Source organism: Mya arenaria, chromosome 3 (genome assembly GCF_026914265.1).
Source record: "Mya arenaria isolate MELC-2E11 chromosome 3, ASM2691426v1".
In the NCBI taxonomy this organism is placed as follows: Eukaryota; Metazoa; Mollusca; class Bivalvia; order Myida; family Myidae; genus Mya; species Mya arenaria.
The window spans coordinates 47,035,913-47,047,485 of record NC_069124.1 but is presented as its reverse complement, the minus strand read 5'-3'; the positions used below and the strand labels follow the sequence as shown (position 1 = coordinate 47,047,485).

The following is an 11,573-nucleotide window of genomic DNA, read 5'->3' as shown; positions in this document are numbered from 1 at the left end:
TGTGTGTTTGTGTACGATGGTGTGTGTTTGTGTACGATGGTGTGTGTTTGTGTACGACGTTATGTGTTTGTGTACGATGGTGTGTGTTTGTGTACGACGATGTATGTTTGTGTACGATAGTATGTGTTTGTGTACGATGGTGTGTGTTTGGTGTACGATGGTGTGTGTTTGTGTACGATGGTGTGTGTTTGGTGTACGATGGTGTGTGTTTGTGTACGATGGTGTGTGTTTGTGTACGACGTTGTGTGTTTGTGTACGATGGTATGTGTTTGTGTACGATGGTGTGTGTTTGTGTACGACGTTGTGCGTTTGTGTACGATAGTGTGTGTTTGTGTACGATGGTGTGTGTTTGTGTACCATGATGTGTGTTTGTGTACGATGGTGTGTGTTTGTGTACGATGGGGTGTTTTGTGTGCGAATTGTATGTGTTTGTTGTATGTATGCTGTGTGTTTGTGTACGTATGTTATTTCATTGGCAGTATGTCTTGTTAGTTTATATAGCTACCCAAGTTCTTTACAGTCCCACATTCCGTTTTACCAGTGTTTAGTATATATTTACGTATCAAGAAATAAATATCTTGTTGCAGACTTCTGGTTAAACTTTGACTGATAGCGAGATATTTCGACACATTGATGATGTAAACGTGTCTTAAGACTGTATAGCTAACCTGGTTCTTTAAAACCCCACTCTTTTTTACCAGTGATATTGGATATACACTCAAACCCATTCGCTTGAACTCGAAGGGAACTTGGTGTATCAGTCCCTTTAAGATTGAGATTGGGAAATGACTTATGTACTTTCGTGACAATGGGACCTGCTGGTATATGATGGACATATAATTGAAAATGACAGAACAAGAATCAACAATGCATGGTAATTAATATTTTATTTCATGAGTATACATCCAATAGTCTATAAAATATATGCATACAATATACAAAACAAGTCCATGAATATACACTCAAAGCACCTTTTACTCCTAGAGATATGGCCATGAATAAATCAAAACGTTTATCATTAACAAAATGAATAATTGCAACTGTATAACAGAATATGAATGAATTATACAAATAAGATGAACGATTTGAAGTGTCATTTTTCAGTTTGTCATACTGTCATTTCAAAACAGTCTTGGTAATCATGAATTGAGGTACATTTTATATAATCAGTTAATGAAAGTTACCTTTACAGTCGATGTGATTACAATGATAGGTATTTTTGCATAAAATACTTAACAGCTTCGGACTTAATTGTGACGTAAATCAAAAATAAAATTTAGGCACATCCCTCCGCCAATAGGATCGCCGGACAGATCCACATTTAACCATTAAGCAGGGCTCTGGCAACTAACAGTCCATAAAGTAGATAACAACCGGCAAATTTCCATTTAGGGACGAAAACAACTGCCAAATTTCCATTTAGTAACGAATGCAACTGCCAAATTTCCATTTATTTACGAATGTTACCGCCTAATTTCCATTTAGTAACGAATGCAACTGCCAAATTTCCATTTAGTACGAATGCAGCTGCCAAATTTCCATTTATTTAAGAATGTTACCGCCTAATTTCCATTTACTAACGAATGCTACTGCCAAATTTCCATTTAGTAACAAATGCTACTGCAAAATTTCCATTTAGTAACGAATGCAACCGCCAAATGTCCATTTAGTAACGAATTCAACCGCCAAATGTCCACTTAGTAACGAATTCAACCGCCAAGTTTCCATTTAGGGACGAAATCAACTGCCAAATTTCCACTTAGCAACAAAATCAACTGCCATATTTCTATTTAGCAACAAAATCAACTGCCAAATTTCCACTTAGTAACAAAAGCAACTGCCAAATTTCCTTTTAGTTATTGATTGGTTTTATTAATTGATTTATTTAGACGCTCGCGCATGCGCACTGGCTTATGTAAAGGCATTCGCGGGGTATTTGCCGCTGGGCACTAAAAAGGTTTTTATTATTGCTATTGGTACTCTAAACAATTAGGCGGCGTCAGGTATACAAATCCAATGACTTAATTAAAGTTTGGCTGTCGAGTTCGGCGGATGCTTTCTAAATGGGTACAACGGCATCTGTCTCACATTTAAACTTTTTAAGTACACTTTATCATCTCCTCACGTGTATTATAGAAACGCAATGTTTTGCTACTAAATGACAAAAATCCAACGGAAATGTGACGTTTGTCAAAAAGTCCCGTCACAATTAAATAACAAGTAATAATTATAACAATAAGGTAGAAGGAAAGTTTATCACGAAAACCATATTTATAGTTAAAATGCCTTCTTTATATATACAAGCAATAATAGTTAACAGTTTAACTGGCTTCTAACCTTGGCAACAAATAGCTTATAGGCATAAAACAACGTCATCAATGAGGTTATTTTAAACAAACAGACGTTGGTTGCCGGACTGTTCGTACTCCTAATAAACAAAACCAAATAAGACAGCTTGGCTGACTGTGTAACTATAAACAGATCATGTATATAACCCATAGTGAGTCACAATATCCATTTATGGCACCGATTTAAACACCAGCTACTGCGCTTTATGTCTCTAAGCAATCTGTCATACCACTGTGCTTGATGACGGAAACCTAGATCTTTGTTCATGGTCTTGCTCATTTGTCTGAGGATGCTCCGAATACGCTCTCGAACGCTGCTGATGTTCATTCGGGGAACGCCCCCCTGGCGATAACCCTCGCGAGTGAGCCTGCTCCCGGTGACCGGGATCTAGCGTTCGTCCCGGAGAAGCGCCTCTTGAACGAGAATTTTGTTGCGTAACTGGCGGTTGTTGGTGTGGTTGGTCAAGCGTCCGTCCTGGAGATGCACCTCTTGAACGAGAATTATGTTGTGAATATGGTTGATGTTGGTTTGGTTGGTCGAGCGGTCGTCCAGGAGACGCACCCCTTGAACGAGAGTTATGTTGCGTAACTGGCGGTTGTTGGTGTGGTTGGTCGAGCGTTCTGCCCGGCGACTTGTCTCTAGACCGTTGTTGCTGCTGTCCACCAGGGAAATGTTTGCGCCCCTCGGGGTCTTGGTATCCCTGAGGCGAGACGGGGGAACGGTTGTTCTGAGTGCCATTTGACAAATGATGTTGTTGGTTGCTGGGTGACAACCGCTTTTGCTGGTTCTTTGGGGCGGGATACTTATCTGCTACGGAGTTGTAAAGGGGCGGTTGATCTTGTGACTTGACCTCACTGTTGATAGGCCGAAAGGAAAACTCCCCGTCAACAGTTTGAGGTGGCCTGGGCTGCTGCCCGGTGGAACGAGGATCTGTAAGTGCCCTCGGTTTTTGGTCGCTGGAGCCCGCCGGTGATCTAGGCTCTGAGGGGGCACGTAACTTAGGATTTTGGTAAGCGTCTCGGGACCGGGGATCCGAGGGCGCCCGTGGCCTTTCATCCGAATAGACACCCGGCGATCTGGGGTCTGAAGGTGCCCGTAACCGTTGCTGCTGCGAGGTAGGCTGTTGCCCTTGTGCGGGAGACGTTCGTCGCTGGTGCACTTGAGCTTGATCAGATTGTTGAGAGGTCATGCCAGACCTCTGTTCATTTGGCCCGCGTCGTTGGCCAGCTTTGTTGTCATACAACTGTCTCTCATTTGAACCTGCACGCGCCCTTGGCTGTTGATACTGATTTGGTGACAAGCTTGGCTCAGTTTGTCTTTGGTTTTGATTTAAGTTTGCTCCTGGCTGTTTAAAGTTCCTATCACGGGCATGTGCGTCAGATCTGGGTGCTTGGGCTTCGGGGCTTCTATCTAGACTTATTTTTGGTGTAGCAGCGTGCAGTGCAACACTGTGATATTGCTGAGATGGGGGACTTTTGTATGACTTGTTGTCCTTCTGTGCTATGTAGTCGAATACGACGTCGTGAAGAAACTTAAATCCTTCCTGAAAAGAAACAAATGATTCACTATTTCACAAAATGTCATGATGATAAAACGCTGGTTTATCCGTATATTTAAGCGTTTGCCTTCTGAGAATACAACCTACGTTTACAGTCGATGTAATTGCAGATAAGCACTCATTAAGTTCTAGATTAAATCATCAAGAACTTCAACTTTCGCGGATGGTTTCAAGTCCGCCTGCTGCCACTCATCCAATACACAATCCCTGCTTCAGATTTTGAGTTGACAATGTATCAGCCAATGAGGTTGTATTCTAAGTCAGTAAGATGACCCTAAGTAATATCTTAAAAAGAGCTCGTTCGCTACGCTCGCTAAGTTCACTCCGCCCATTTTTAATCATGAAGAATTTACTGAATGTCATCTCACTATTACTAGTAACTTAGTAAGACATGTTGATAAAATAATTTTAAGAAACTTTCTATATCCAAATCTTTATTAAATGTTCCAACTGAATACCAGTTACTTACACTACGTAGGTTAAAGGTACTCGCTCGTGTTTTTTGTAAAAAAGCACTTTTTTGTGTATGACAAAGTGTGGCAAATCATGAGGAGTTAAATCTAAGAAACCAAAAGCTGGAACCCTTTAGTAAATGTTGATAAAAATCGTCTTTGAAGACTACAATAATCATTAGCGTTAACAATGCTAATAATCGCTTTATAACAGCATTGTTGTTGCTGATTGGTTGACTGACATTATTAAATGATGTTATCAATGTATTGCTAAGAAGTCAAATTATTGACCTTGCTAATTTCCCGGTGGCCTTGTAGTTTTAATAGGTGCCGGTTTCTCATTTTTTCTTGACTTTACCGTCGTGGGCTCGCACCCCACTAAATCCAAAATACTTGTTTATACTGTAACTGTATTTTTTCCGCAAATTCGATATCATAAAGTAAAATGATGATAAAATACGTGTTTTCAGGTGCATTACCGGGAAAACTAATTTTTGATCCAAAAACATGAGCGAGTACCTTCAACAAATGATGATTATCTCAGTTAAAGTCATAAACCATCGAATACGAAGAGCAAAACAAATTAAATTTAGCTACTCACAAACGTCCTGACGGCCTTGTCGGTGGCCTTACCGCCTATGGCGACGGTGCGGAGGACGTCGATACGCTGTGACTCCGCGAGGATCTCCAGACAGGAGGCGGCCAGGGTGAAAAACACCGCCTGCTCCGACATAGACCTGCAGCATGAGTGAGGGTGGTTTTACAGTGGATGTGAGATCGTCAAATGTTATATATAATAATTTGAAGAAATACTAATAATAGTGTGCACAAACTTCTGTTGTGAAGTATACATAAAGGTCATGGCCGAAAACAGGTTGTACGGAGGCCAACATACTGCATGTGACAGCCGCCATTTTGGAATCGAAATGTAAACAACAGGCGATAGATACGGATTTAACATGGAGGTTTTTCAAAGATAAATGAATGTTGTTGTTTATGAATGTTGTTGTTTTTTATTATCTCTTTGTGAATTTAAAATTGAAGCTACTCATGCGCTCGAATATAGGTTGTTTTGGGGTATTGATTCGAATTCATGGTAAAATATTTACTTCATTTACTCATGATTGAAAAAAACACATCAGGTACACATGCTTCTAGTCTAAAATAGTAGACGTGTTATACGGGATTCTTCTAATCCCTGCCGTTGTACATTAAGGATTTGGCATGTAAAAAATCGTAACAAAATCCGTCAACGTATAATTATTTGGACTACAGATAATCACTAGTCGTAATTGCCAATAACTGCTGGGTAAATGTTTGAAATGGTTGACTAAAACACTACTATTCATATCAATTGTTTCAGTGATAAAAAATATTGAAAACCCCACTTACAGGAAATTGACAATGATGGAGCGTTCCCGCTGCGCTCTGTGGAGGGCCTGGAACGTCTCCATGAACATAAGGAGTGTGGAGACGTTCGGATAGAGCTCGTCCGCTGACCAGAAGTAGAGCTCCAGGTGCCGCACCGCCCGCCGACCTTGACCGCCCTGAGGTAACGACAAAGTGAATCTTAAAAAAAGCTTGAAAGATGGCATTGGAACAGCATGTGAAGTCGAGTTATCGCTGTGACCATATCAATGAACGTGTGCATGTTAGTTTTGGCCACACTCTCTCATCATGTTACTACTATATTTGTCATTTGACTAAAAATATCGAACAAAGAACATTCTTCTCAACAAATATAATGTGATGGTCCACTGGCGTAGGTCATAGTTGGAACTGAATGTTCGCTCAAAACGAAAAAGCATGTTTTTTGTGTACAGATGAAAAATATTAGTAGTCATTTTGCGCTTTTTCCCAATGTTATTGACGTCATTGTACGCTGATCCCCAACTTTATTGACGTCATTGTACGCTGATCCCCAATGTTATTGACGTCATCGCATGCTGATCCCATATTGCTGTTTGATTTCCTTTTTTTTGCTTATTTGCTGATGTATTTTATTTTGTACCTTGCCACGAACTTGAAATATGTTTCTCATAACATGTATGTGTGTACTCGTGTGTAATTTTGCCTTGATCTGTTTGTATATAAACTCTATGTTAAAGGCCAACAATTTAGGTTTAAGCCAAATGAACTATTATTTCAATTTGAATGCATTATTATGTTTATTTCATTTGACTGTCATGATAAAAAACGTGTGAATTGTGAACAGAAAAAATAATAGCATTAACATTTCTAAGAAAATCTTTTAATTAATAGCTACCACGTAGCCACAACTACTGTTTGCATCAACCTATATGTATATTGTTCCCTTTAAGATTATAACGAATTTGACGAATTCAAGAAGAACTTCAGTGATGTCTCTCATCCCGTCTTTAAGTGCTAGGTAGCAGACCATGCCATAAAAGCGTGTAATTTCGACATAATCGTACAATGACGTAAATAACATTGGGAATAAGCGTGCAATGACGTCAATAACATTGGGGATCAGCGTAAAATGGCGTCAATAACATTTGGGATCAGCGTGCGATGGCGTCAATAACATTGGGGATCAGCGTACAATGACGTCAATAAAGTTGGGGATTAGCGTACAATGACGTCAATAACATTGGGAATAAGCGTGCAATGACGTAAATAACATTGGGGATCAGCGTAAGATGACGTCAATAACATTTGGATCAGCGTGCGATGACGTCAATAACATTGGGGATCAGCGTACAATGACGTCAATAACATCGGGGATCAGCGTACAATGACGTCAATAACATTGGGGGATCAGCGTACAATGACGTCAATAGCATTGGGGATCAGCGTACAATGACGTCAATAACATTGGGGATCAGCGTGCAATGACGTCAATAACATTGGGGATCAGCGTACAATGACGTCAATAACATTGGGATCAGCGTACAATGACGTCAATGAGATTGGAGATCAGCGTACAATGACGTCAATAAGATTGGGGATCATCGTGCAATGACGTCTATAAGATTGGGGATCAGCTTAGAATGACGTCAATAACATTGGGGATCAGCGTACCATAACGTCAATAACATTGGGGATCAGCGTGCAATGACGTCAATAACATTGGGGATCAGCGTACAATGACGTCAATAACATTGGGGATCAGTTTTCACGCTAACATTTTCCAGGTGCTTGATTATTTCCTACAAAACAATAGGTGGGACTTAAAGGCTTCTAGAAGTTGCTTCTAGCCCAATCCTACTGGTTGATAGTTTGTATATGGCGTATATACACACAATATTTCTATAGAAATAAAATATGTACCAAGTAAATATGTGTAAAAAGGGCATTCCCCTTTAATTCATATTGAGTGTAGCATTTATGTATCACTTGAATACGTTTGAAATGTAGCAAGGTCCGATTACCTGTACAACATTGTATAGTTATATCGTTCTGTTAAGCCCATTCTCGCTTCATCTCTTCTAAACCTGATTAATGGATGCAATTGTGATCTGCTTTATTTCTTACAAAATTTGAGAAAACTGATACAGCTGTGTCTGTTTAATCAATAATTTGTGAGCTCATCATCAAATAGTTCACGTTTAAAAGTTAACAACGATGTCATTAATCACGTTGTTAACTTTAACAAAGTTTTTATAAATCGGCCCCATATTACATTGCACTGTTCCTGTGTTGTTTTCTTTATCATTTATTGTGTAAATGTATCTCCATGCAATAACATGTGATCAAATTAAAAGCAGCAAGTATAAGTTTATGTTTTTTTGTGTGTATTATTTGATTTCTTTATAAACGTATGACATTGTAGGGTTAAGGCAAATTATTTGAAAACACAATTTAATATCAAGAAACGTATTAACCATGTCCCATTTTTACCAATTAATTCTAAACAACTGAATGTTCCCCATGCCTTGCCCACACCCTAGAATCGAGTATACGCGTACCCTCCTCTGTACCACCCAACCCCCTAAAACCTATGGAAAAGGTGTACCCTCCTCAGCACCACCCCGCCCCCTAAAACCTATGGTATACACGAACCCTCCTCAGCACCACACCGCCCCCTAAAACCTATGGTATACGCGCACCCTCCTCAGCACCACCCCGCCCCCTAAAACCTATGGTATACGCATACCCTCCTCATCACCACCCCGCCCCCTAAAACCTATTGTATACGCCTACCCTCCGCTGTACGGTGAGTTTGGTCTCCCGGTGACAGGGATGTAGCTGCATGTCTATAACCTCCACCACGTCAGGACCGATGTTCAGCCGCTCCCCCGGGCGCCAGCTGTATGTGGACTCCTGCGGATAAAAATATTATAATTCACTCGTGTCTTTTCAAACATGTTAATGCATAAGATATGAAACGAAATAATTGGCTACTCGGTCATCCCCATGTATAAGTTTGATTGAGAATCGTTATTACCTCCATTCATACTTATCAAATGCATGGATTTTTTAACTGGCTAGATCTTCATATTACCGCTTGATTACCCACAAGGCTTATGAAGGCCGTTAAGTACGTTTCGCTATCAATGAACGTGTGCATGTTAGTTTTGGCCACACTCTCTCATCATGTTACTCCTATATTTGTCATTTGACACAAAATATCGAACAAAGAACATTCTTCTCAACAAATATAATGTGATGGTCCACTGGCGTAGGTCATAGTTGGAACTGAATGTTCGCTCAATACAAAAAAGCATGTTTTTTGTGTACAGATGAAAAATATTAGTAGTCATTTTGCGCTTTTTTTAAATGAGGATTTCGTGGCCACGTGGCTATAAATTAAAAAATGTCTTTTTTATCGGTACTCAAATCATACTCTTTTGTATTGTAATTTAGATAATTTAAGTCAAAGTAAAAAAATATTACGCATTTAGATACGAAAGTAAAAGAAGTATTTTTGCATCAACCTGCATGTACATTGTGCGCCTTTAAATACTCATGAAAACATCACCATACGCAATTTTGAATAAATAATTTCCCGAGGAATTATACAAATAGACCTCCGCCAAAGCAGTACAGGTAAAAATCTGCTGTAGCCAAGCTACGCTCCTGCATGACGGACGAGAGATGGGAGCCATACCTTGCCGAGTGAAATGATGAGCTCTATCTGCCGCTGTTGCAGGTGGTTCCACAGCACGTCCGACACCACCGGCTCATTGATCAACAGGAAACCGCTCAGGTTGGAACCCAGCTTGATAAAGTTAGAAAGTTATATAAATTTTAAAGACGTTCGAGTTAAGCGGGTTTCCGAACAAATTCGAGTTGAGCGGGTTCTTAAATAAATTAGTAAAGTGTAAATCACGCTTTTCGGGAAGTTTCTTTTTAAATTTTATCGCACATATTTACCAAGGACCATTAGAAAAACAGTCTTTATTGTTCTACTTACCGGAAGAAAGGAAGGAATCGCCGTGCCCTCTCCATTTAAATGTATTTGGACATCTTCCGCTGCAGAGATATCAGAATACATTAAATACATTATGCTGAATGCTGGCAAGTTCTATGAATTGCTGGTTAGGCAATTATGGTTCAGATTGTCCGGTTAGCGCAGTGGTTAGAGCACTTGCTTCTCACCGAAGCTACCCGGTCGGGTTCGATTCTCGGCCTGGGCGCATGTGAGTTTGGTTGGTGGTCGCCAAGCCGGAGAGTGGGTTTCCTCCGGTTACTCCGGGTTCTCCCACAACACAAGACCACACTCTCTCGTAACATCGTGCCAACGAGAGTGATAAATATAATGTTGTAATAACTTATTTCATAATCACTGTAAACTAAATAAGTTAAAATTAAATAGTACGTTAACTGGTACTGTCATAGTGCTATGTTATGTTTTTGTCTTTCAAATACTATGAACTTACACGAAGCTGCATTATAATAAGCTGTGTTCGTGTGACCAGCTGAGCCGTTTTGTTCTTTATGTGCTTTCGGCCTTTGTGCTTGAAATGACTGAAAAACAAAACATAACATCATGGGCGAGTGTTCAGGACTTTTTCCAAAGTTAACAATGTGATAAACGATATCGTTGTTAACTGTCAAAAGCCTTAAATCAAGTAATAGTTAGATGGCATGAGTTAAAATCTTAATGATTAAGATTCGGTGGTGTGAGGGTATCGAACGGGCCCTTCTTAATTATTATGATTTTAATTCAGGTTATCTTACTGACTTAGAATACAACCTCATTGGCTGACATATCATCAAGGCAAAATCTGACTCAAGGATTGTGTATCGGATAAGTGGCAGTGGGCGGACCTTTAAACACCAGCGAAAGTTGAAATTCTTAATGATTAAGCCTAGTACGTAATGATTGCCTATCTGCAATTTCATTGGCTGAAAAAATAGATTCTATTCTGAATATATATGGCTGAAATAGTTGTCTCAAATCTTGTTATAAATACTGCAGAACGCAAGTGTATCCATTAAACCTTCAGAGCAGTAAATAGCTTAAAGTTAAAAAGATGACAGTAACATCGTAATTATCGTTTTCAATCATTTTGCAACATAAACAGTGTCAAAACCAATTCGAAAATATGTTGAGAATAATTAATAAATTTTCTATATATCCCTACGTTAATGGCCGTTCTAAGTATGACACTATTAATCAACTGGTCCGGCTCACAATGGCCGTTCTAAGTATGACACTATTACTCAACTGGCCCGGCTCACAATGGCCGTTCTAAGTATGACACTATTACTCAACTGGCCCGGCTCACAACGGCCGTTCTAAGTATGACACTATTACTCAACTTGCCCGGCTCACAGTGGCCGTTCTAAGTATGACACTATTACTCAACTGGCCCGGCTCACAATGGCCGTTCTAAGCATGACACTATTACTCAACTGGCCCGGCTCACAATGGCCGTTCTAAGTATGACACTATTACTAAACTGGCCCGGCTCACAATGGCCGTTCTAAGTATGACACTATTACCCAACTGGCCCGGCTCACAATGGCCGTTCTAAGTATGACACTATTACTCAACTGGCCCGGCTCACAATGGCCGTTCTAAGTATGACACTATTACCCAACTGGCCCGGTTCACAATGGCCGTTCTAAGTATGACACTATTACTCAACTGGCCCGGCTCACAATGGCCGTTCTAAGTATGACACTATTACCCAACTGGCCCGGCTCACAATGGCCGTTCTAAGTATGACACTATTACCCAACTGGCCCGGCTCACAATGGCCGTTCTAAGTATGACACTATTACCCTACTGGCCCGGCTCACAA

At 40.1% G+C, this 11,573-nt stretch overlaps 1 protein-coding gene across 2 annotated transcripts in view; it reads right to left on the bottom strand.

Moving 5' to 3' along the window:
• Positions 1 to 872: 872 nt before the first annotated feature.
• The window catches only part of LOC128227605 (uncharacterized), a 47,892-nt gene continuing 37,191 nt past the window's right edge, over positions 873 to 11,573 (bottom strand). For both annotated transcript variants that reach the window (XM_052938298.1, XM_052938299.1), the window contains 7 exons: positions 10,203 to 10,290; positions 9,737 to 9,795; positions 9,431 to 9,541; positions 8,524 to 8,643; positions 5,752 to 5,906; positions 4,961 to 5,096; positions 873 to 3,892 (listed from right to left, as the gene is read on the bottom strand). In XM_052938298.1, the coding sequence (XP_052794258.1) occupies positions 2,573 to 3,892; positions 4,961 to 5,096; positions 5,752 to 5,906; positions 8,524 to 8,643; positions 9,431 to 9,541; positions 9,737 to 9,795; positions 10,203 to 10,290 (1,989 nt within the window). In that variant the 3' untranslated portion in view covers positions 873 to 2,572. The remainder of the gene's footprint in view (positions 3,893 to 4,960; positions 5,097 to 5,751; positions 5,907 to 8,523; positions 8,644 to 9,430; positions 9,542 to 9,736; positions 9,796 to 10,202; positions 10,291 to 11,573) is intronic.